The sequence below is a fragment of the Ranitomeya imitator genome, chromosome 3 (assembly GCF_032444005.1).
Source record: "Ranitomeya imitator isolate aRanImi1 chromosome 3, aRanImi1.pri, whole genome shotgun sequence".
Taxonomy (NCBI): domain Eukaryota; kingdom Metazoa; phylum Chordata; class Amphibia; order Anura; family Dendrobatidae; genus Ranitomeya; species Ranitomeya imitator.
In genome coordinates, this window is record NC_091284.1 from 651,641,358 (window position 1) to 651,667,812 (window position 26,455).

At 44.6% G+C, this 26,455-nt stretch overlaps 1 protein-coding gene across 1 annotated transcript in view; it reads right to left on the reverse strand.

Annotated features, from left to right (window-relative positions):
* The window catches only part of VWA8 (von Willebrand factor A domain containing 8), a 616,504-nt gene that overhangs the window by 550,201 nt on the left and 39,848 nt on the right, over positions 1-26,455 (reverse strand). Inside the window, exons 4-5 of the mRNA XM_069758217.1 lie at positions 12,018-12,148; positions 2,987-3,097 (exon numbers count right to left, since the gene is read on the reverse strand). Coding sequence (XP_069614318.1) covers positions 2,987-3,097; positions 12,018-12,148 — 242 coding nt within the window. The remainder of the gene's footprint in view (positions 1-2,986; positions 3,098-12,017; positions 12,149-26,455) is intronic.

A 26,455-nucleotide genomic window follows, 5' to 3' on the forward strand; every position in this document is an offset into this window, starting at 1 on the left:
TTTGTAGCAGCTGCCTGACACTGGCCACTGAACATGAGTTTGTCATCCACCCATACACCCAGGTCTTTTTCATTGACAGTTTTGCCCAGAGTTTTAGAATTAAGCACATAGTTATACATCTTATTACTTCTACCCAAGTGCATGACCTTACATTTATCCCCATTAAAGCTCATTTTCCATTTATCAGCCCAAGCTTCTAGTTTACATAAATCATCCTGTAATATAAAATTGTCCTCCTCTGTACTGATTACCCTGCAGAGTTTAGGGTCATCTACAAATATTGAAATTCTGCTCTGAATACCCCCTACAAGGTCATTAATAAATATGTTAAAAAGAAGAGGGCCCAATACTGACCCCTGTGGTACCCCACTGCTAACTGCAGTGGGGTACCACAGGAATTGCATGTTTTCCTGCAGTTCCACTGCACTTGTAATCGTTTCCTGTGTGTGGTATTATTTTTTAATAATTATATATTGATTTTATTCACTTGTATTTTCTTATATTGGTGTCTTCCATATACAACATGTTTTCAAGTAAAGAAATCAACCTCTTAGAGGCCACATGAAAACCAATACTGGGAAATCTGCGAAACATAGCAAGTCTGCATATTAAGTCACAATGAAGATGGAAGATCTGACACATTCATCATGGAAAAAAAAACGGATTTCCAGTTGACGGTCATCCCAGAAAATAAATTCATTTTCAACAGGACCACATTTATGTCAAAATTCTGTCCAACTATGTCACATCCCATTCTGTGCCATGGAGTACAGACTGAAATCATTATCATGGTAATAGTTTATGATACATGTTCCCATGTATTAGGCTATGTACACACGTTGCGGGATTTTGCTGCAGATCCACAATGAATTTGTGCGGATCCGCAGCTGTTTTCCATGCATTGTACAGCACCATGTAAACGTTTGGAAAACAAAATCCGTAGTGCACATGCTGCGGAAAAAAAGTGCAGAAACACAGCATTGTTTTTTCCGCAGCATGTCAATTCTTTGTGCGGATTCTGCAGTGGTTTACACCTGCTCCATAATAGAAATGCGCAGGTGTAAAACCGCAGGTGGAATCTGCACGACGAACAGGGGTAAATCCGCGGTAATTCCGCCGTAAATCTGCAGTGCAGTTTACCTGCGGATATACCAAAAACAGTGTGGAAAAATTCGCACACCATTCCGCAACGTGTGCACATACCTTAACATGGACTTTTTCTGGTTGTTTTTTCCATATACAGTATGTTGTAAATATATTATATCATAGGAAAACTCCTTACACATTTTCCCATATCAGCATCCTGTATGTTTTGTGCAAAAACATGGTTAACGCAGGCAACTATCAGAACGGTTCAAAAAATTAAGTGGCTGTCCAGGCTGGGGACAAAAGTCTGAAGTCACTGACTGCGGACTGCCGAATACGGACAGCCTACAGTGTGCAGTGTGGATATTCCCAGACACACTGGGAATATTGAGGAATCATAACAGCATGTTCACAATAGCTGTCGTAAATCGGCAGTACATGTGACTGCAAACCTTTGCACACCATGGCAACCCTTTAACGATTCTTGCTAAGGGTCCATTTACATGGACCAGCCAGCAGCACAGTATGACTGCCTAGCGGCAAGGCCCCTTTCACACATCACTTTTTTGCCGTCAGTCACAATCCGTCGAATTATGAAAAAATGAATCCAGTGCCTGATGGTGCCGGATCCGTTTTTTCTCAGACTTGTATTAGCGACGGATGGCAACACATTTCATCCATTGTTCACCGGATCTGATGAAAATTGTTTGTCCGGCAGCCAGAGACAGCAGACAAACTAACTTTTTTGTGTCCGTCGAAAAAACGGACAGCGACAGATCCATCACATTCCGTCGTTTGTTAGAATGGTAGCCTATGGCGCCAGATCCGTCAAATGAGGGAATCCAGTGACTGATTCAGTTTTTAACTGAGCATGCTCCGATTTATTTAGGCCAAAAGTTGTTGTCCAATTTATCCAGAGTACGCTGATGCCCCATATATGGGGGTAAACCACTGTTTGGGCGCACAGCAGGGCTCAGAAGGGAGGGAGCACCATCTGACGTTTTGAACGCAAAATTGGCTGGTGCGCTTGGAGACCCCCTAATGTACCTAAACAGTGGAAACCCCCCAATTCTAACTCCAACCCTAACCCGATCCATAATCCTAATCACAACCCTAACGATAATCACAACCCTAACCCCAAAACAACCCTAATCCCAACCCTAACCATAACCCCAACCTCAAACCTTAACCCTAACCTCAAACCTTAACCCCAACCTCAAACCTAACCCCAACCTCAAACCTAACCCCAACCTCAAACCTAACCCCAACCTCAAACCTAACCCCAACCTCAAACCTAACCCCAACCTCAAACCTAACCCCAACCTCAAACCTAACCCCAACCTCAAACCTAACCCCAACCTCAAACCTAACCCCAACCTCAAACCTAACCCCAACCTCAAACCTAACCCCAACCTCAAACCTAACCCCAACCTCAAACCTAACCCCAACCTCAAACCTAACCCCAACCTCAAACCTAACCCTAACGCCAAACCTAACCCTAACCCCAAACCTAAGCCTAACCTCAAACCTAAGCCTAACCTCAAACCTAAGCCTAACCTCAAACCTAAGCCTAACCTCAAACCTAAGCCTAACCTCAAACCTAAGCCTAACCTATTATTCATTTTTATAGCGCCATTTATTCCATGGCGCTTTACATGTGAACGGGGCAAATATAGACAAGTACAATAAACATGAGTAAAACAAGGCGCACACACAAGTACAGGAGGAGAGAGGACCCTGCCCGTCTACACTGTACAATGTATGACCGCAAACACGCTGTTGAAAAAAACAATTGTTAAAATATGTTGCTCCAATAAACACCTCTTCATTATTATCCTTTGCAGACATTAAAACCTGCAAACAATCACTGTCATTGTAAAGCATAGCTTTAATAACTTACCTGATCAATGTAAAATGCGGTTCCAGCTCGTATCTCCCTCCGCTGCTTCAGATCAGATTCTGTAGTGTCTCTGGAAAGAGAGATATATTCAACTTCCCGCTTCGTCAGCTCCTGTAATAGCAATGACATAAAAAATGTGTTAAATATTTTAACTTATTAACCAATGTGATCTCTTAAAGGAGTTGTCTGTCTTTAACCCCTTTCTGACCTCGGACGGGATAGTACGTCCGAGGTCAGATCCCCTGCTTTGATGTGGGCTCCAGCGGTGAGCCTGCATCAAAGCCGAGACATGTCAGCTGTTTTGAACAGCTGACATGTGCGCGCAATAGCGGCGGGTGGAATCACAATTCAGCCGCTACTATTAACTAGTTAAATGCTGCTGTCAAACTCTGACAACGGAATTTAAATACCGCTTCTGGCCATCGGGCCGGAAATGAGCACATCGCTGACCCCCACGTGATGGGGGTCAGCGATGCGTCAGCATAACAACCAGAGGTCTCCTTGAGACCTCTATGGTTGTTGATGCCGGATTGCTATGAGCGCCACCCTGTGGCTGGTGCTCATAGCAATTCTGTAATTCAGCTACATAGGGGCGATCTGTAGAAGAGGCGATCGAGTTGTGCCAGCTTCTAGCCTCCCATGGAGGCTATTGAAGCATGGCAAAAGTTAAGTAGTAAAAAATATGAAAAAAAAAAAAATACAAAAAGTCTAAATAACCCCATTCAAAATAAAACAACAACAAAAAATCAAATATACACATATTTGGTATTGCAGCGTTCAGAATCGCCCGATCAATAAAAAAATATAATTATTCTGATCGCTAAATGGCATAGCGAGATAAAAAATTCTCCACACCAGAATTATGTTATGTCGCCGCGACATTGCATTAAAATGCAATAAGGGCGATCAAAAGAACGTGTCTGCACCAAAATGGTATCATTAAATACGTCAGCTCGGCACACAAATAAAAAGCCCTCACCCGACCCCAGATCATGAAAAATGGAGACGCTACGGGTATCGGAAAATGGCGCAATGTGTGGGACTGCACTTTTTTTGCAATTTCATCGCACTTGGAATTTTTTTTCCAATTTTCTAGTACATGACATGCTAAAACCAATGAAGTTGTTCAAAAATACAGGTCGTCCTGCAAAAAACAAGCCCTCACATGGCCATATTGACAGAAAAATAAAAAAGTTATGGCTCTGGGAAGCAGGGTAGCAAAAAAAGAAAACGAAAATACCCCGTGTCATGAAGGGGTTTAAACAGATAACCTATTCACTAAAGAGAATCAGCATGGTGTCCTGACAGATACCAGATTCCAGTGATGAATCACTCACTGGGCTGTTTGGTGCCGATTTGATAGAATCCATGTTTTCTCTGATGTAGATGTAGCAGGAGCTCTGTATAACCTCACCCACATCACTAATTGATAGCTTCCTATGTACACTGTTCATTGTCAGGAAGCTGCCAATCAAATGTGGGGGCAGGGTTAAGGTACCGTCACACTAAGCGACGCTGCAGCGATACCGACAACGATCCGGATCGCTGCAGTGTCGCTGTTTGGTCGCTGGAGAGCTGTCACACAGACAGCTCTCCAGCGACCAACGATGCGGGTAACCAGGGTAAACATCGGGTTACTAAGCGCAGGGCCGCGCTTAGTAACCCGATGTTTACCCTGGTTACCATCGTTAAAGTAAAAAAAACAACCACTACATACTTACCTACTGCTGTCTGTCCCCGGCGCTCTGCTACTCTGGTCTGGCTGAGCACAGCGGCCGGAAAGCAGAGCAGTGACGTCACCGCTCTGCTTTCCGGTTGCCCGGCGCTCACAGCCAGAGCAGAGAAGCAGAGCGCCGGGGACAGACAGCAGTAGGTAAGTATGTAGTGGTTGTTTTTTTTACTTTAACGATGGTAACCAGGGTAAACATCGGGTTACTAAGCGCGGCCCTGCGCTTAGTAACCCGATGTTTACCCTGGTTACCAGTGAAGACATCGCTGAATCGCCGTCACACACGCCGATTCAGCGATGTCAGCGGGAGAGCCAGCGACGAAATAAAGTTCTGGCCTTTCTGCCCCGACCAGCGATATCACAGCAGGGGCCTGATCGCAGCTGCGTGTCAGACTGGACGATATCGCTAGCGAGGACGCTGCAACATCACGGATCGCTAGCGATATCGTCCAGTGTGACGGTACCTTTACACGGATTAGCCTGATTGCCTGGAATGAGACACTGTACTGCAGTGATAATCTCAGGCTGATAAAACACTGATTTGCATTAAAACTATAAAGGTACCGTCACACTCAGCGACGCTGCAGCGATATAGACAATGAGCCGATTGCTGCAGCGTCGCTGTTTAGGTCGCTGTAGAGACGTCAAACACAGCAGCTCCAGAACGATGCAGGAGCGATCCAGTGACGTAACGGCGACTCACTTATCATTCTCGCTGGTTGTTAGCTCCATGTAAAACGTTGCTGGCGTCGTTGCTTTTGATGTCAAACATGACGATACACGCCGACCTGACGACCAAATAAAGTTCCGGACTTCTAGCTCCGACCAGCGATGGCACAGCGGGATCCAGATCGCTGCTGCGTGTCAAACACAACGAGATCGCTATCCAGGACGCTGCAACGTCACGGATCGCTATCGTTATCGTTGTAAAGTTGCTGAGTGTGACGGTACCTTTATGCTTCTGAGCAAGTGACAGATCCCTGGAATCAGAGTCTCTACACTATGCTGCTCTCAGATTACACTACCAAAACTTGCTTACAGATTCCCTTTAATATTAGATCACTGAGGGTCTGAATTTAAGCACCCCCAGTAGGCAGCCATTTGAACGAGCAGTGTCAAGCTGGCAAGCACTGCATCATCTTCACTGTTTTTTGTTTTTTTTTTATAGGGAACCTGTCAGCAGGATTGTGCTTAGTAACCTACACATAGTGTCAGGTCTTCACCCTGATTAAAATGATACCTTGGTTGATTAAATGCGTCTTGTGGTTGTTGTTTAATCTTTATTCTCAGTTTTGAATTAATGATATGCTCTTGCCTCGCGGCGGCCTTTGGGGGGTCTTCATGTTCTGCTCGGCTTTGGTATTCATGTGTATGGATGGTTTATGTTTTTAAATGGTTTTCGGATGGTGGCCATGCATACCAGGTTAGGGATAAGCGGGGGCAAGCATACAAGGAGAGAGAGGAGGGGACAATGCATACCAGGATGGGGGATGAGGAGGCCGTGCATACCAGGATGGGGGATGAGGAGGCCGTGCATACCAGGATGGGGGATGAGGAGGCCGTGCATTCCAGGATGGGGGATGAGGAGGCCGTGCATTCCAGGATGGGGGATGAGGAGGCCGTGCATACCAGGATGGGGGATGAGGAGGCCGTGCATACCAGGATGGGGGATGAGGAGGCCGTGCATACCAGGATGGGGGATGAGGAGGCCATGCATACCAGGATGGGGGATGAGGAGGCCATGCATACCAGGATGGGGGATGAGGGGGCCATGCATACCAGGATGGGGAAGAGGAGCCATGCATACGATGAAGGGGATAAGGGGGCCATGTATACGAGGATGGAAATGAGGAGGCCATGTAAACGAGGATGTGGATGCGAGGGCCATGCATACCAGGATGGGGGATGAGGAGGGAGTGCATACTAGGATGGGGATGAGGTGGCCATGCATACCAGGATGGGGATGAGGGGGCCATGCATACCAGGATGGGGAGGAGGGGACAATGCATACCAAAATGGGGATGAGGAGGCTGTGCACGCCAGGATAGGGATTAGGGGGCATGCATACAAGGATGAAGATGAGGGTGCGCATATCAGGATAGGGATTAGGGGGCATGCGTACAAAAATGGGGATGAGGGGCCATGCATAACCAGGATAGGGATGAGGGGGCCATGAATACCTGGATAGGGATGAGGGGGCCATGAATACCAGGATAGGGATGAGGGGGTCATTCATACCATGATGGGGATGAGGGACAATGCATACCAGGTTTATACTCGAGTCATTAAGTTTAGGACATTTCCAAAATATGTGTACAATGTCACTATATTGTCCATAGTTTCTCCAACATTGGGAAGAGGTGTTTGGAATTGCTTTTGCAAATCTTCTTGGGGAGAAATACCATTTGGCAAGATATTTGTAGCAAGATTCATGGAAGGTCATACGTATATTGGATGAGTAAGTTAGTTTCATGCTTTCTTGTGGTTAATTGCTTCCTTAAATCTTTTCCCCACCTCAACATAAGGATTTTTTCAAACAGAATGTCATTATTAAAATTATCATAAATATTGCTGGTTTTCCAAATGATTTGATTGTGTTGCCTAGGAGTTGACCAATAAACTCCGGAAAAGGAATTAAACAGTTCCCATCGTCAATATCTCTCACCCTTTTCATTCCTAATTGGGACCAGTAATCGGGGATCTCAGATATAGTTAGGGTTTAGATAACTGATCATGATAAATCTTTAATTTGTTCATATTTCAAAATGCTCTTTGAAGATTTCTCTAGTTTTTTCCAGGCTGAGATTGTGGCTCTTAAGAAAGGGTGAGGTGAATCTGGGAATAGAGGGTTGGTAGGATGTTGCCATATTAAATCACACAGAGAGGATGGTATTCATTAGCTGCTGATTCTAGTTCTACCGAAGCTGTATGTCATAGTTACATAGTTACATAAAAGACCTGGATCCATCAAGTTCAACCCTTCTCCATCAATTGTTCATTTTGTCACTAATTTAACTATAACTAGCAATGTTATGTGTATCAAGGAAATCATTCAGCCCTTTTTTTTTTCTTTTTTTTTTTTTTTCTTTAGTTGTTATAGTCTCTGCCATTACTACATCTTGTGGTCGGCATTCCACAAACTGACTGCTCTAACTGTAAAGAACCCTTTCCTGCTTAGCTGCCGGAATCACCTTTCTTCCACCCAAAATGAGCGCCCCCTGGTCCTTTGGAAGGAATAAGGCTTCTTTTACACTTGCCGTGTTTTTTAAAGCTCGTTTTTGCGGCAATATCTTGCGGATCGCCGTTTTTCTGGTTTCGAATAGTAGGGCAAAAGTAGGGGGGGAAAAACGGCATTCCGCAAATACGGTCTTCACTGTGCACCGCAAAAACAAGCTTCCGTTGTTTTTGCGGCCCCACTGATATTTTCTTATGGCGGTAAATACGGCCCTCACGGCCATATGGCGTTTGATAAATTTTTGCGGCCCCATAGAAATCTATTGGGGCCGCAAAAACACGGCAAGTGTAAAAAAAAAAAGCCTAAATCATGTGCCAGTCCTTTGTAATGACCACACATATATTTATACATATAAATGCACTAGATGGTGGCCCGATTCTAACGCATCAGGTATTCTAGAATATGTATGTATGTATGTATGTATGTATGTATGTATGTATGTATGTAGCAGCCACATAGTATATAGCACAGGGCACGTAGTATATAGGAGTCACACAGTATATAACACAGCCAAGTAGTATATAACACAGCCCACTTAATGTATAGCACAGGCCACGCAGTATATAACACAGCCCACGCAATATATAACACAGGCCACGCAGTATATAACACAGGCCACGCAGAATATAACACAGGCCACGCAGAATATAACACAGGCCACGCAGAATATAACACAGGCCACGCAGTATATAACACAGGCCACGCAGTATATAACAGCCCACGCAGTATATAACAGGCTCCACGCAGTATATAACACAGGTCACGCAGTATATAACAGGCCACGCAGTAAATAACACTGCCCACGCAGTAGATAACACTGCCCACGCAGTATATAACACTGTCCACATAGAATATAGCAGCCACACAGTATATAGCACAGCCCACGTAATATATAGCATAGCCCACGCAGTATATAACACAGGGCACGCAGTATATAGCAGCTACGCAGTATATAACACATCCCACATAGTACATAGCAGTGTGGGCACCATATCCCTGTTAAAAAAAAAAAAATTAAAAATAGTTATATACTCACCCTCCGACGTCTAGCGAAGCTGTCCTGATGCGCGCACTGCTGCCGCCAGCTTCCGTTCCCAGAGATGCACTGCGAAATTACCCAGATGACTTAGCGGTCTCACGAGACCGCCAAGTCTTGTGGGTAATTTCGCAATGCATCTCTGGGAATGGAAGCTGGCGGCAGCCGCGTGCGCATAGGCGGATGACGGAAGGTGAGAATAGCAGGTTTCTTGTTTTTTTATTATTTTTAACATTAGATTTTTTTACTATTGATGCTCTATAGGCAGCATCAATAGTAAAAAGTTGGTCACAAAGTTGGTCACACGGTTAGTAGCAGCGTTAAAGGCGTGTGTTACACCGCGGCATAATACGGTCCGTTAACGCTGCCATTAACCCTGTGTGAGCGCTGACTGGAGGGGAGTATGAAGCGGGCGCCGGGCACTGACTGGAAGGAAGTAGGGAGGGACTAATTCTCGGCTGGGCTGTGCCCGTCGCCTGGCGGCTGCAACCGATCAGCAACGCGGGATTTCCGTTACAGACAAACAGACGGAAGTACCCCTTATACACATATATATATATATATATATATATATATATATATATTAGATGGTGGCCCGTTTCTAACGCATCGGGTATTCTAGAATATGCATGTCCACGTAGTATATTGCCCAGTCACGTAGTATATTGCCCGGCCACGTAGTATATTGCCCCGACCACGTAGTATACAGCACAGAGCCACGTAATATACAGCACAAAGCCACGTAATATTATTGCCCAGCCACGTAGTATATTGCCCAGCCACGTAGTATATTGCCCAGCCACGTAGTATATTGCCCAGCCACGTAGTATATTGCCCAGCCACATAGTATATGGCAGAGCCACGTACAATATTGCCCAGTCACGTAGTATATTGGCCAGCACAGAGCCACGTAGTATAGAGACTTAAAAAAATAAATAAATAAACATATACTCACCTATAGCCCGTTGAAGTCCTGCTATACTTACCATCAGCCGCCTTTCTCGCTCCTTGCCACGCTCCCGGGATCGGTCCATTGCAAGCGGCAGCTGGTGTGAACAGGACCAGGGCTGGTGTGAACAGGACCTATGATGACGTCGCGGTCACATGACCATGACGTTATGGCAGGTCCTTGTCGCACACCAGCCCTGGGACGGGACCGGAAGCTGCCGCTTGCAATGGAGCGGTCCCGGGAGCGTGGTGAGGAGCGAGAAAGGCGGCGGAGGGCGAGTATAGCAGGTTTTTTTTATTTTTTTTTATTATTTTTAACATGACATCTTTTTACACGTAGTATATTGCCCAGAGCCACATAGTATATTGCCCAGAGCCACATAGTATATTGCCCAGAGCCACATAGTATATTGCCCAGAGCCACATAGTATATTGCCCAGAGCCACATAGTATATTGCCCAGCCACGTATGTCACCGGTGAAAAAATAAAAAATAAACATACTCACCTTCCGATCCGAGGGCCCCTTGAAGTTCTGTCGCCTGTGCGAGGTACAGGCGGCAGCTTCCGGTCCCAGCCTGCTCGCGCAGGGCCTATAATGACGTCGCGGTCACATGACCGTGACGTCACGGCAGGTGCTGCTCGCGCAGGCGCGCAGAGCCTGTGATGATGTCGCGGTCACATGACCGTGACGTCACGGCAGGTCCTTCTACCAGACGATCTGAGCCAACGGAACGTGGCAATTGTATCGCGAGGAGTGGGAAAGGCGGCGTACGTGAGTATATAATAGTTTTTTTTTATCATTATTTTAACATTAGATGTTTTTACTATTGGCGCTGCATAGGCCGCGTCAATAGTAAAAAACTTGGTCACAAAGGGTTAATAGCAGCGGTAACGGAGTGCGTTACCCACGGCATAACGCGGTCCGTTACCGCGGGCATTAACCCTGTGTGAGCGGTGAGCGGAGGGGTGTATGCGGGCGCCGGGCAGTTAGTGCGGGGAGTAAGGAGCGGCATTTTCTTCCGGACTGTGCACGTCGCCGATTGGTCGCGGCAGCCATGACAGGCAGCTGCCGAGACCAATCAGCGAACGAATAAGGTAACAGATTTGCTACACTATTGTCTAGCCGCCAGGTACTACTGACCTGAATGCAGGACCGGAGTACCACAAATCGATCCGTTTCACTTTACTTATAAGTTTACTACAAAAAAAAACTGAACAGCACCTTAGAACAGAATAAGGCAAGTGTGAACAGGTGCACAATGCACAATATACAAACAAAAGAATACAGCAGCCTCTGTATGCGCTAAGATGTATGGAAACATATTATATATTACATTTGAACTGCACGACTGTTATATAGAATATACTTATAAACATAAAGGTACTTAGCACATAAATTGGCCAATTCATGAGATCCCATCAACTATGGCAAGGTGTATCTTCTTTGATGGGACCCTAAACCTAATTTTATTAAACATGCCTCTCCCGGTCTAAAAGCCTAGAAATTTAAAATGCAAGTAGGAGCCAACACTACTTAAATACTGCCTTGGGCTAATGGGAGGAGTGTTCAGTCAGAAAAAAAGGCAGTTAACATCTACAGTATACTACAAAAAAACTAAATACTAACCAATAAGAGCAAGTTGCTATGACTATATAATGAACAAAAAGAGGCAATTTAAAAACAAATTTTTTTTGTGTTGCCATATTCTAAGAGTAACAACTTTGTCATTGATGGAAAAGTGCGAGCACTTGGTTTTTGTGACTTTTTGATGGATTTTTATTTAATTGTTTTTAGAAGTGAAAAAAAAAAATCAGCAATTCAGGCTTTATTTTTTTTTTTTATAGTGTTCACCAGGCGATTTTAGTGACATTCTAGTTGTATAGTCAGGATCATCATGGACTCGGAAATAACAAGTATGCATACTATCTTATTTTCTTGCCTACAGTCAAATTGGCAATTTGTTTGTTTGTTTTTAGATTGGGGGTGTCCTAAAACTATTCTTAATTAACTTTTGTTTCAGGAAACACGACCTAAATTTAAGCTTCTAACTATTCAGCCGGGAGGTCTTCCTCACAACTTACCAAATATTGCATAGCTATAGCTCTCCGAAGAGGACCTGGAGGGCCAATGAGGAAGATGTCTTGCCCCAGAAGATCTTTTTGCATTATCCATCTTAGATGTTGCACAACAGATTGGCTTAGAGGATCAGAGACTGAAATTCAAAGAAAAAGCAATTTAACAAGAAAACAACTTGAAAATGGCATCAATAAAAGCATAATTTTTTTTTCATAAATCAGTAAAACTATTTGAGAGAAACAATGGCCACGATATTCACAACTTTGAACAGTTGGAGTAAGCTCAATGCAACCCCCACGTGCCTTATAAAAGTGCAGCTTGGTTGTCATATAGTCATGAGTCGCACAAGGTTTAAGGGAATATATTAGAAAAAAATGGTAATTACCTGCAGCCACAGTGGTGAATTGCAGGTTAGAACAGTTTTAAACATGTGCCACAGTCTGGAAGTGTGGCTACTGGGAGAAAATGATGTTACATCTTCAATGCAGCCACTTGCTTCCAGTCATCGGGGTGGAGCTGAGGGCATTCAGTGCTCAATAAACAGCGAGTGGGTTGTCATAACGTCCACCGCTTCTTGACTGACATTCTCTTATGCACAAGTGTGCAAAAAAGCATGTAATTCCTGCAGCGGGGGGGAGTGATTACCATGCACTCTTGTGCAGTGAATTCTGGCTGTCCACAGCCCCCGGAGTCACTTTCAATAACTGAGTAAGTGGCTGCAGTGTCACTTTATGTGGCAATAACTCTGGAACGCTTCAACGGATCCCAGTGATTCTAAGACTGTTTTTTCGGGACATATTGCACTTCATGAGACTGGTAAAAGTTGGTCGACATAAGTTGGATATATTTAAGAAAATAATGAAAAATGTTATAAAAAATTAGAATTTTTGGTTATTTTAAAACTTAATTTTAATGTCCTTAAATCAGATTGCTATACCACACAAAATAATGAATCAATAATTAATCATGTAGAATGTAAGTCAGCAAGGGCAGGGTCCTCTTCCCTCTGTACCAGTCTGTCATTGTTAGTTTTGTTTACTGTAAGTGATATTTGTATTTTGATGTAACCCCATCTCGTGTACAGCACCATGGAATCAATGGTGCTATATACGGTAAATAAATAATCAAAAACATTTCCCAAACGTCTACTTAACATCTGCATCATTTTTTTAACTTTTTTTTTTTTTTAGGAAGTTATAAGGGTTAAAAGTTGATCAGCAATTTCTCATTTTTCCAACAAATTTTACAAAACCATCTTTTAGGGACCACATCACATTTGAAGTGACTTTGGAGGGCCTGTGTGACAGAAAATAACCAAAAGTGAAATCATTCTAAAAACTGCATCCATCAAAGTCTTCGAAACCACATTCAAGAAGTTTATTAACCCTTCAGTTGCTTTGCAGAAATTTATAGAATGTGGAATTAAAAAAAATGAATGTAACGAAGTCTACCAATCTGGGGTACCTCTTTCAGTACCACCCCGTGTTTCCGGAGGACCAATCTGCTTTGGCTGGAGTCTAAATGAAGGACGCTGGCTAGAGTTTCTTGACTACATGAGAGCATATAAAAGCTGACTGCTACTCCAGGTATTTCCAGTCTAAAAGAACCCACTTTATTTACAACACACAGAATATATAACACAGATACACAGGGCCTGTCGATATATACCTTTTCCCTGACGGACTGGGTTTGGCTAACGGCCCTATCAGATCGACCGCTACTCAGCTAAATGGTTCCTCAACAATGGGGAGAGGGCGTAATTTAGCCTTGCATCGATCTCCCCTCTTTCCAATGCGCTGGCAACTGTCACAGGTCTGGCAGTATTGACAAACATCATAGGTTACCCCCGGCCAAAAGAAGTTTTGTGTCAGACGATGCCTGGTGCGACTGACGCCGAAATGCCCGGCCAAGGGTATGTCATGAGAGATTCGCAGTAACTCCTGCCTATACATCTTGGGAACTACCAGCTGTCGTTTTATAGTGGGGCTCGTCCCTGTGTGGTGCTGCTCTGTGATCCGGTAGAGGAGTCCCTGCTTCCATATAAACTGTTCCCCTTCCAGTACCCCTCTCCCCTCCTGTGCCTTCCCCCGATATGCCTGCAATGAAGGATCCTCAAGTAACTCCCTCTTAAATTCATCTGGGGTGGCCCAAGAAATGTGTCTGGCTATGGGAATACGTATAGGGCTGGGATGTCTTACCTGGGCCTCCTCTGAGTGTGATTCCGCCTCCGCAGCTCGAGCTGGTCTCCGGGTGGTCACAGGATATGTCTCAGCCAGAGGGGCAACCGAGAAGGCAGACAACATGGGCCCCAAGTCATTTCCCAGCAAAACTTCTTCAGGCAAATCCTCCATCAAGCCGACCTCAACAAGGCCATCCCCAACTCCCCAGTTCAGGTGAATCCTGGCAGTGGGTAGTAGATGTATGGCTCCCCCTGCTACACGGACTGCCACTGTCCGGTCCGTCTTCTCTTGGTCCCGGACGAGATGAGGCTTCACAAGGGTCAAAGTTGCTCCGGAATCTCTTAGTCCCTGCATGCGTTTCCCATTAACCCACACGACCTGTCGATTCTGTTGTCAATTATCTGCCCGGGCTGCCTGCACGGGGTCTACTTCATGCAGCACTTCCTCCATGTCTTCCACCCCTTGGTTAGTTGTAGCCCCCAATGCCGGGTCAGCTTCGCCTTGGTAGCAGTGTACAGCGGCCCGGCGGAAGGTAGCTGTTCCCGCCTTTGGCCACTGGGTATGCTGAGTCCGGTTGGGACATTGTCTTTGCAGGTGGCCCAGCTGACGGCAGGTGTGGCATCGCGCCCCAGGGGAACTGTGGTAGGCGGGGTTTCTAGCTGGTCCCTCTACAATCTTCGGTGGTTTGGGGCCCTCCAGGTCCATGGGCGGACCCCTAGTGACCATCTTTGATCCGGACAACTGAGGCCACCTGGCGTCATGATGTTCATCGGCCAGACGAGCGGCTTCCTCAAGAGTCCTTGGCCGCCTGTCCTGAAGCCATTCCTGTGTCTCGGGGTTTAGTCCATTAAAGAATCGTTCTAACAAGAAGAGCTGTAGGACGTCCTCCTTAGTGGTTGCTTGGCTCCCTTGTACCCACTGTAGCAGTGACCGCCGTAATTTACAGGCCCATTCAGCGTGGGTATCGGTTACTCGTTTTATAAGTCCACGGAACTTTTGGCGGTATGCCTCTGGTGTCAGCGCATACCGGGCCAAGATCACTTCTTTGATCCGCTCATAGTCCATACAGTACTCATCAGGTACCATGCGATAGGCGTCTGCTGCCCGGCCTGTCAGCTTGCTGGCCAGAATTTGAACCCGTTCCTCCGGCTTCACTTGATGAAGGGCACACTGCCGCTCAAAGTCCTGCAGAAAGCCATCAATGTCTTCCTCTGCCTCCCCCAACTGTCGGAAGGCATTATACTGGATCTTTTTGTGGCTTACTGTTGAAGGTGCCTGGGCGGAGGCCAGAGCTCCCCTTGCTCGCTGACTCTCCTCTCTCCGCTCTGCCATCTCCATCTTGCTTAGCTCTATCCTGGTCCGCTCGGCCATCTCTTCCATCAGATCAGTACGCACATCAGCCATCACCTCTCGTATGATCTCTACTGCAGGGTTTTGGCCATAGAACGCCAGTCTGTTCTTTACCTCCCTCTGGAATTCAGTCTCCTCCACGTTCACATTGGGGGGCGCTGCACTGTCGTGTTCCATGATGGCTGCTATCAAATCCGCTTTTGTTTGTTGCTGGCGATTAACCCTCGGGCTTCCACCAGATCTTTTAATGTAGTCCTCTTTAACTTCTGGTAGTTGTCTTCCATTCATTCCTTTCCTTCTGTAGAAGGGATATCACATCCCGCTGTCTGCCACCAGTGTAACGGAGTCTACCAATCTGGGGTACCTCTTTCAGTACCACCCCGTGTTTCCGGAGCTCCACTCTGCTTTGGCTGGAGTCTGAATGAAGGACGCTGGCTAGAGTTTCTTGACTACATGGGAGCATATAAAAGCTGACTGCTACTCCAGGTATTTCCAGTCTAAAAGAACCCACTTTATTTAAGGCCCCTTCACATTAAGCGACGCTGCAGCGATACCGACAACGATCCGGATCGCTGCAGCGTCGCTGTTTGGTCGCTGGAGAGCTGTCACACAGACCGCTCTCCAGCGACCAACGATGCCGGTAACCAGGGTAAACATCGGGTTACTAAGCGCAGGGCCGCGCTTAGTAACCCGATGTTTACCCTGGTTACCATCCTAAAAGTAAAAAAAAACAAACGCTACATACCGTATATACTCGAGTATAAGCCGAGATTTTCAGCCCATTTTTTTGGGCTGAAAGTCCCCCTCTCGGCTTATACTCGAGTCATATACCCGGGTGTCAGCAGGGGAGGGGGAGCGGGGGCTGTGTAATCATACTTACCTGCTCCTGGCGCGGTCCCTGCAGTCCCTGGCTTCTCCGGCGCTGCAGATTCTTCCTGCACTGAGTGGTCACATGGCACCGCTCATTACAGAAATGAATAGGCAGCTCCACCCCCATAGGGGAGGAGCCGCATATTCATTGCTGTAAATGATCGGTGCCATGTGACCGCTCAATTACAGGAAGAAGCTGCAGCGCCGGAGAAGCCAGGGACTGCAGGGACTGCGCCGCAGCAGGTAAGGGGAGCCCAGCGCTATAATTACCTGCTCCTCGCTCCGGCTCCGTCTGCAGCGTCCTCTAGCAATGACGCTCAGGTTAGAGGGCGCGGTGACGTAGTCAGTGCGCGCCCTCTGCTGAGCGTCAGTGCTGGAGACGGAGCCGCAGAGGAGCAGGTAATTATTGAAAGCGCCGGCGTCCTGAGAAGAGAGGTGAGTATGTGATTTTTTTTTTTTTTTATGGCAGCACCAGCAGCATTCTAAGGAGCACCTATGGGGCCATAAAGGTGCAGAGCATATAAGGGGCACAGCATTATAAGGAGCACCTATGGGGCCATAAAGGTGCAGAGCATATAAGGGGCACAGCATTATAAGGAGCACCTATGGGGCCATAAAGGTGCAGAGCATATATGGGGCACAGCATTATAAGGAGCACCTATGGGGCCATAAAGGTGCAGAGCATATATGGGGCACAGCCTTCTAAGGAGCACCTATGGGGCCATAAAGGTGCAGAGCATATAAGGGGCACAGCATTATAAGGAGCACCTATGGGGCCATAAAGGTGCAGAGCATATATGGGGCACAGCATTATAAGGAGCACCTATGGGGCCATAAAGGTGCAGAGCATATATGGGGCACAGCATTATAAGGAGCACCTATGGGGCCATAAAGGTGCAGAGCATATATGGGGCACAGCATTATAAGGAGCACCTATGGGGCCATAATCAAAGGTGCAGAGCATATATGGCACAGCATTATAAGGAGCATCTATGGGGCCATAATCAAAGGTGCAGAGCATATATGGCACAGCATTATAAGGAGCATCTATGGGGCCATAATCAACGGTGCAGAGCATTCTATATAGCACAGTTGTACATGGAGCATCTATGGGGCAATAATGAACGGTATGGAGCATCTATTTTTATTTTTGAAATTCACCGGTAAATGCTGCATTTTCTACCCTAGGCTTATACTCGAGTCAATAAGTTTTCCCAGTTTTTTGTGGCAAAATTAGGGGGGTCGGCTTATACTCGGGTCGGCTTATACTCGAGTATATACGGTACTTACCTACCGCTGTCTGTCCTCCAGCGCTGTGCTCTGCACTCCTCCTGTACTGGCTGTGAGCACAGCGGCCGGAAAGCAGAGCGGTGACGTGGGAGGGAGGTCAGAAAGAAAATATCTTGTCCAGGGATGCAGCCTGTGGACTGATGCATTTCACATGGAAACTATTATACAGAATATATATATAGCATAACATATTCTTGGTGCTGGGGGTTCTGTAACAATGAACATTTTACTTTTTTCACAAAATTGCTATTTTAGCCCAAAATATTTTACTTTCACAAGGGAAACAGGAGAAAATTAACCCCAACATTTTTTGTGCAATTTCTACTGAGTATGACGATAACCCATATGTGGGAGAAAACTAATATTTGGGCACACGGCAGAGCTCGGAAGGGAAGCAGCACCGCTTGACTTTTTGAACGCAAAAATGGCTGGAATCAAGAGTTAACACCCTGTCGTATTTGGAGAACCCCTAATGTGCCTAAAGAATGGAAACCCCCTACAAGTGACCCCCATTTTGGAAACTAGACCCCTCAAGGAATGTATTTAGAAATCTGGTGAGCACCTCGAACCCCCAGGCTCTTCACAGAAGTTTATAACATTGAGCCATGAAAATAATTAAAAAAAAACAAAAAAAAAAAACAAATTTTTCCCACAAAAATATACTTTTAGCCTAAAATTTTCAATTTTCACAAAGGTAACAGGAGAAAATTGTTGTGCAGTTTCTCCCGAGTACACCTATACTCCATATGTGGGAGAAATCTACTGCTTGAGCTCAAGGCTGAGCTCGGAAGTGAAGGAGCGCAATTTTACTTTTTGACGTCGCGTTTGGAGAGCCCCTTATGTACCTAAATAGTGAAAAACCTCTACATGTGACCCGATTTTGGAAACTAGACCGCTCAAGGAATGTATCGATGTGTGGTCAGCAGCTGTAAACCCCAGGTACTTCGCAGAAGTTTATAACTTTGAACTGTGAAAATGAAAAAATATTTTTTCCCCACAAAAATGTTGTTTATTTTTAATTTTCACAAGGGTAATGGAGCAAAATGGACCATACAATTTGTTGACCAATTTCCCTTTAGCAGTCAGATACCCTACATGTGGTAGGTGTGAAAACTACTTTTGAGGCACTGTGCAAAGCACAGTAGAGAAGAAGCACCATATTTGAAATCAGATTTTGCTGGAATGGTTTGAGAGTACCATGTCACATTGGCAGAGCCGCTGAGAGGTCAAGACAGCAGAAACCCCAGATAAGAGTCATTTTACAAACTACACATCTCAATGAATTAATCTAGGGGTGCAGTGAGCATGTTTGACAACCACATGTGCCTCACAGAAATTTATACTTTTGGGTGGTTTAGAAATACATATATACTCGAGTATAAGCCAACCCAAGTATAAGTCGACCCCCTAATTTTGCCACAAAAAAACTGGGAAAACTTAATGACTCGAGTATAAGCCTAGGGTGGGAAATGCAGCAGCTACCGGTAAATGTCAAAAGTAAAAATAGACACCAATAAAAGTAAAATTAATTGAGACATCAGTAGGTTAAGTGTTAAGTGGTGAATAAACCTTGATTATGGCCCCATAAGATGCTCCATAAAGATATTTATCCCATACAGACACTTGCCCCATATAGTGCTGCACAAACGTTATGGCCCCATACAGACACTTGCCCCATATAGTGCTGCACAAACGTTATGGCCCCATACAGACACTTGCCCCATATAGTGCTGCGCAAACGTTATGGCCCCATAACATGCTCCATACAGACACCTGCCCCATTTGCTGTTGCTGCATTAAAAAAAAAAAAAATCACATACTCACTTCTTGTCGCTCAGGCCCCCGGCACTTTCAATATTCACCTGACTTCGTTCCGGCGCAGCTCCATCTTCAGCGTCTTCTGCACTGCAAGTTCAGGCAGAGGGCACGCACTAACCACGTCACCTCGCCCTCTGACCTGAGTGTCACTGCAGAAGACGCAGCGGCGCCCGGAACGAGGAGCAGGTGAATATTGCGCAGCACTGCACTCCCCCTCCCCGTTATGGGAGGGGGAGCCGCATATTCATTACTGTAATGAGCGGTACCATGTGACCGCTCAGTACAGGAAGAAGCTGGGGCGCCGGGAAGCAGGGACCAGTTTGGACCGCACAAGGAGCAGGTGAGTATAATTAGACAGCCCCCGCTCCCCCTCCCCTGCTGACCCCTTGGTATGACTCGAGTATAAGCCGAGAGGGGGACTTTCAGCCCAAAAAAATGGGATGAAAATCACGGCTTATACTCGAGTATATACGGTAATTACATTTTTACTGCTAAAATGTTGATTTAGCTCCAAATTTTACATTTTTAGAATAGCCAATAGGAAAAAATAGACCTCTCAGTTTGTTTTGTAATTTATCCTGAGTACACCACTATGCTACATATAATCAGGCACTGATTTGGAGGCATAGTGCAAAACTCCGAAGGGAAGGAGCTCCATAATTTAGTATAATGCAGATTTCACTGTAATGGTTCGCGGATGACATGACCCACTGGGAGAGTGGACTTTGAGGGGCCTATAATATATATTGAAAATTTCCCAAAAGTGATACCATTTAAAAAAAAAACACACATCAAATAATTTAAAACTGTTCTTGAGAAATTGTTTAACCCTTCAGTTGCTACACAGGAATTAATGCAAAGTGGAATGTATAGAAAATTATAATGTTACATCTAAAATCTTGATTAATCTTCAAATTTCTAACTTTTGCAAGAGGTAACACCAAAAACTGGACCCCACAGTTGGTTACCAACTTTCTTATGAGTGTGGTGACACCCCAAACGTAGTCAAAAGTTTCTGTTTGGACAAACAGCAGGACTCTGAACAGAAGGGGCAATATTTTAATTTCGGAACACAAATTTACCTGAAAGATGGCGGGCACCATGTCGCATTTGAGGAGCCCCTACGGTGCTTAAACAGCAGAAACCCCAAATAGGAAAGTACACCAAGTACACCCTTCAATGATTTTATTCAGGGATACAGTGAGCATTTTGAACCCACAAGTACAACACAGAATTTAATAACATTAGGTTGTCATATTGAAAAAGTTCATTTTTGGGAAAAAATGTTGTTTTAGCCCCAAATTTCTCACTTTTGCAAGAGATAACACCAAAAAGTGGACCTCACAGTTTGTTCCTCACTTCATGAGAGCGACGTTACCCCATGTGTAGTCAAAAAGTTATGTTTGGAAAAATGGCAGGGCTCGGAATGGAAGTAGCAAAATTTGAAATTTGGAACACAAATTGTCTGAAAAAAGATTGCGGGCAACATTTGCAAAGTCCCTAAGGCGCCCAAATAAAACAACCCCCGATAACGGACCCGGTTTTGGAAACTACACCCTTCAAGGATTTTCTCCAGAGGTATATAGTGAGGATTTTGAACACAGAATTTGACAACATTAGGTCGTCATATTGAATATATCATTATTAGTGTTGAGAACTCGCTACTCGAGTTAGCATAGGGTGCTTGGATTTGCACCGAGTATCCCAGGTGCTTGAGTGACATGTGGGAATTGCCCATGTATGGCAGCCAATTCCCACATGGTTGTTTGGCTGCCTAACAGACGCAAAGCATGCGAGGTGGAGACTCGAACATATCACTCAAGCACACGCGATACTCTGTGCATACTCAATGCAAGCAGTTGCACGCAACACTAGTCGCCATATCGTCATCATTTTGTATAAACTTTTGAAAAAAAAAAAAAACAACCCTAAACCCAATCTCAACTCTAACCCCAACACTGACGGAGAAAGAATGAAAAATAAAAATTATAAAAAACATTAATCTGACTAATCAATAAGAAAAATACCTGCTGTCATCGGGTGTCGGACGGCAGATCTAGGAAGGCGTGTGGGGCGTCCGCCATTTTTTTTTTTCATGAAGTGGAGGCGGAGGGCCAGGGGACGAAGCAAGAGGGTCTGGGGACATCATTTCCCTCTCCTCTGACGTATATATCATGTTAGAAGAGAAAGAAATTATTTTAATAGCGGGCACACTTTTTTTTTTTTTTACATGATCGCCGTTATTCATTGAATAACAGCGATCAAGTGATCGGGGCCCAGAACATCCAGCTCTGATCATGTACTCCAAGGTCTCAGCTACCTCTAGTTTTCCCAAAAATAGAACAGGAAAAGGTTATCATTGTAGCTTCTACAAACGTATACAAAACAGATTTGCTGCCTAAATACACTGGGTGCAGAATTATTAGGCAAGATGTATTTTGATCACATGATACGTTTTATACACGTTGTCCTACTCCAAGCTGTTCAGGCTTGAGAGCCATCTACCAATTAAGTAAATCAGGTGATGTGCATCTCTGTAATGAGGAGGGGTGTTGTCTAATGACATCAAAACCCTATATAAGGTGTGCTTAATTATTAGGCAACTTCCTTTCCTTTGGCAAAATGGGTCAGAAGAGAGATTTTACGGGCTCTGAAAAGTCCAAAATCGTGAGATGTCTTGCAGAGGGATGCAGCAGTCTTGAAATTGCCAAATTTTTGAAGCGTGATCACCAAACAAGCGAGCGGTTCATGGCAAATAGCCAACAGGGTCGCAAGAAGCGTGTTGGGCAAAAAAGGCGCAAAATAACTGCCCGTGAATTGAGGAAAATCAAGCGTGAAGCTGCCATGCGCCACCAGTTTTGCCATATTTCAGAGCTGCAACGTTACTGGAGTAACAAAAAGCACAAGGTGTGCAATACTCAGGGACATGGGCATAGAAATACCATAAGAAGGACTTTTCAAAGGTTTTATGGACTGATGAAATGAGAGTGACTCTTGATGGGCCAGATGGATGGGCCAGAGGCTGGATCAGTAAAGGGCAGAGAGCTCCACTCCGACTCAGACACCAGCAAGGTGGAGGTGGGGTACTGGTATGGGCTGTTATCATCAAAGATGAACTTGTGGGACCTTTTCGGGTTGAGGATGGAGTCAAGCTCAACTCCCAGACCTACTGCCAAATTCTGGAAGACAACTTCTTCAAGCAGTGGTACAGGAAGAAGTCGGTATCGTTCAAGAAAAACATGATTTTCATGCACGACAATGCTCCATCACATGCCTCCAACTACTCCACAATGTGGCTGACCAGTAAAGGTCTCAAAGAAGAAAAAAAAATGACATGGCCCCCTTGTTCACCTGATCTGAACACAGAACATAGAGAACCTGTGGTCCCTCATAAAATGTGAGATCTACAGGGAGGGAAGACAGTACACCTCTCGGAACAGTGTCTGGGAGGCTGTGGTGGCTGCTGCGCGCAATGTTGGTTGTAAACAGATCAAGCAACTGACAGAATCTATGGATGGAAGGCTGTTAGTGTCATCATAAAGAAAGGTGGCTATATTGGTCACTAATTTTTTTAGGGTTTGTTATTGCATGTTAAAAATGTTTATTTCAACATTTTCTGCAGTTATATCGGTTTACCTGGTGAACAAGTGAGATTGTAATATACTTGGTTTTTATTAAGTTGCCTAATAATTATGCACAGTAATAGTTACCAGCACAAACAGATATCCTCCTAAGATAGCCAAATCTAAAAAAAAAACCACTCCAACTTCCAAAAATATTAAGCTTTGATATTTATGAGTCTTTGGGGTTGATTGAGAACATAGTTGCTGATCAATAATAAAAATAATCCTCTAAAAATACAAATTGCCTAATAATTCTGCACACAGTGTATGTTGACCTATGAATGGGTAGTATATTTCAGATCTGCTGTACAGGTTATTAAAGACAAAAAATGTGCAGATTGGCTAATAGAAGCTATCTGAAAATAGGATAATACAGTGTATCAATCCTATTTCAAAGAAGACACAAAAGCCCATAAATCTCTGAACAATGAGAACTTAGATCCAGCCTTTAAAATGTTTCCAATAAATATGGCAGCATATTCAGGATACAGATCAATTAGAAGGGTTACAAAGTTATGGTGTGGTAAAAATAAATGCATAACCAGACAATTTAGACAGGAGTCTAGGAAATTAAAGTGGCCGTACCTTTGAGAGATATAGAGAAGTAAAGAAATTTACATGCAATGTGATCTCGCCTGTCATCATCTTTAGCCTCACTCGTGATAAATCACTTTTCCTTTTCACTATGTGTCCCACTATCTTGTTAAGTTTCTCTCCATGAGGCCCATTTGTCCTGTATAATTCCAACTTCCAGCTATTAGCTAGCAAATATGACATATCCTCCGCATACACTACAAATCTAAATGGTATTAATTGAGGATTTAAAGGTTAGTGATGGCTTTGGGGGATGTTAAAAATAATTAGGTAAAGAATTAAGATATAGAACTTTTCATGGCTTAGGGGAGAAACGTTGAATAATGAAATCAATTATAAGTCACTTTTAGCTTTGGACAAAATGAGATAATTGATTACAGGAGCTTTAATTACACATGGAAAAGGCAAAATTGTTTTAAAAGGACTGCTTAGTTTTTTTTTATGTCTGTGTGCCATCAGTTCTAAATTCTATGGCTTTATGTAACAAATAAGATCCAGATAATGATGATTATATATGGAAAACAATGGAGTTATAAAAAGAGCAATAAATAATGCCTACTATGTAAATATCAATGTAGGTACCAGTAACTATGTTTTAGGGTATGTGCCCACAATCAAGAAATAGCAGCGCTTTGGATGAAGTGTATTTTTGTTGCGTTCAAAACATTGCATTCAATCACGCAGTTAAATCCGCATGTGTTCATTGAACAAAGCGGATTTACCGCATCCAATATATTCTCTATTGAGGAAATTTCTGTTGCGGAGACTAGCGGCTTGTAAACCCACACCGCGGGTGAGTTTATGTAATGTTTACGCTCGCAGCTGTCAGTTTTGCCTGGCTGAATATCAAAAATACAGGTGAACCCAAGCCTATTAGCAGCAGCAGGTGTAATCTGATGGGAGTAGTAGCTGATTGGAGTATTAGCCCCATCAGCTGACACCAGTGACTGGAGGTAGACTTTTTAACTCCGGTCACAGGTGCGAGCTCACGTTGTCATCTCACAGCATGGCAGCCGTGGCTCTCTGGCCGGTGGTATAAATCTTACCACAGATCAGGTCCGACAGTATTTCTCACGCTGTCATGCAGATGGCAGAGCGAGAATCACACTGTGTCTGGGGAAGGGGGGGGGGTGTCGAACCCAAACAGTAAAACGGACTTCCTGGTGTCCGTGTTCAGTAGGTGTTCGGTAAGAACACCAAAATTTATTGCTTGGGTTCGCCCATCTCTAGTAGTGAACAGAACCAGTGCTAAAATTTGTCTTTGTCTTAGTGATCACCAGTGATGAGCGAGTGTACTCGTTGCTCAGGTTTTCCTGAGCACTCAGGTGGTCTCCAACTATTTGTGACTGCTCGGAGATTTAGTTTTAGTTGCCGCAGCTGCATGATTTGCGACTGTTAGACAGCTTGATTACATGTGGGGATTCCCTAGTAACCAGGCAACCACCACTTGTACTCAGGCTGGCTAGTAGCTGTTAATCATGCAGCTGTGCCAACAAAAACGAAATCTCTGAGCACTCCGGACCTTCCTGAGCACTCGAGTCACATCCTTTTGGTATCTCTTGATAAAGGCTAATGCTATAGCCGAAACGTTGAAATATAATACCTACCTCATGTGGATCTTGATACCTACCTTATGTACCTTGTTGGTCCTTTTTGTGCGCATTTTGCTTGAATACGAAATAAAATAAATTTACATTTCTAATAAATTTCACCGTGTTTGGAAAAACAGTGTGCCAGATTTTTTTCGAGGAAATCTCTGAGCAGTCACAAATACTTCGAGACCACCCGAGCGTGCTCGGCATACGTATACGCGCTCATCACTAGTGATTGTACATTGTAGTGATCACTGAGCATACTCGATCAAGCATCAGGGTGATCGGGATTGCTCATGAGTGCTCAAGCGCCATGCTCGAGTCCCCGCCCCACATATTTTGCGGCTGTTAGACAACCAGTAAACATGCAGGGTTTGCCTGCATTGCACAATAATGCCCTTGCCACGTTGTCTACTGGTATTACTATGATTGCCCAGCCGTATCTTTTCAGCAGGTGATATATAAGACCCTGTGATGCGATACGCGGCACTCTCTCCTCTAGAAGCAGTTCAGGGAGAGTTGATGTAGGAGGGAGAGCTTAGCAATATAGGCAGTGTTTAATTGCTATTGCAGTACTTTTATATTGCTGCTGCTCCATTACTTTTGTTTTAATTTGCAGGGCTACAGACTGTCCTTTCTCTAGTATAAACACTGTTACCTGCATTCAGTACAGGGATAGCTGGTAGGGGAGTGATAATTTTGGATGAGAGGCATATAGGTAGGGTTTATTGCCTTACAGTTCTTCTATAGGTATACTGCTGCTGGAGCCTAAAAACAAAAGTAATTTGCAGGCTGAATATTTTCTTTTCCCTTTTAATACCGGAAAATTTGCAGGCGTATATTATATAATGAAGATATAAAATGCGTAAGGCGTGCAAGTAAGGGATGAGGAAGTGAATGTGCTGCTGATGGTGCACGTATAGGCTGCGGCCGTGGGCTAGATAAAACCATGCCTGCCTGCTGAAGGAGCATAACAAACATGCTCATCCACGAGATGTAGTTACTTGTCCCACTTTGCAGGAGAGCATGAAACACCACTCGAAGCCAGAAAAGGTGGCAGGTTGGATGGCAGATGATGCTTCCAGTATGTTTCCCAGCACCACCTTGTCTTCCATATGGTAAAGTC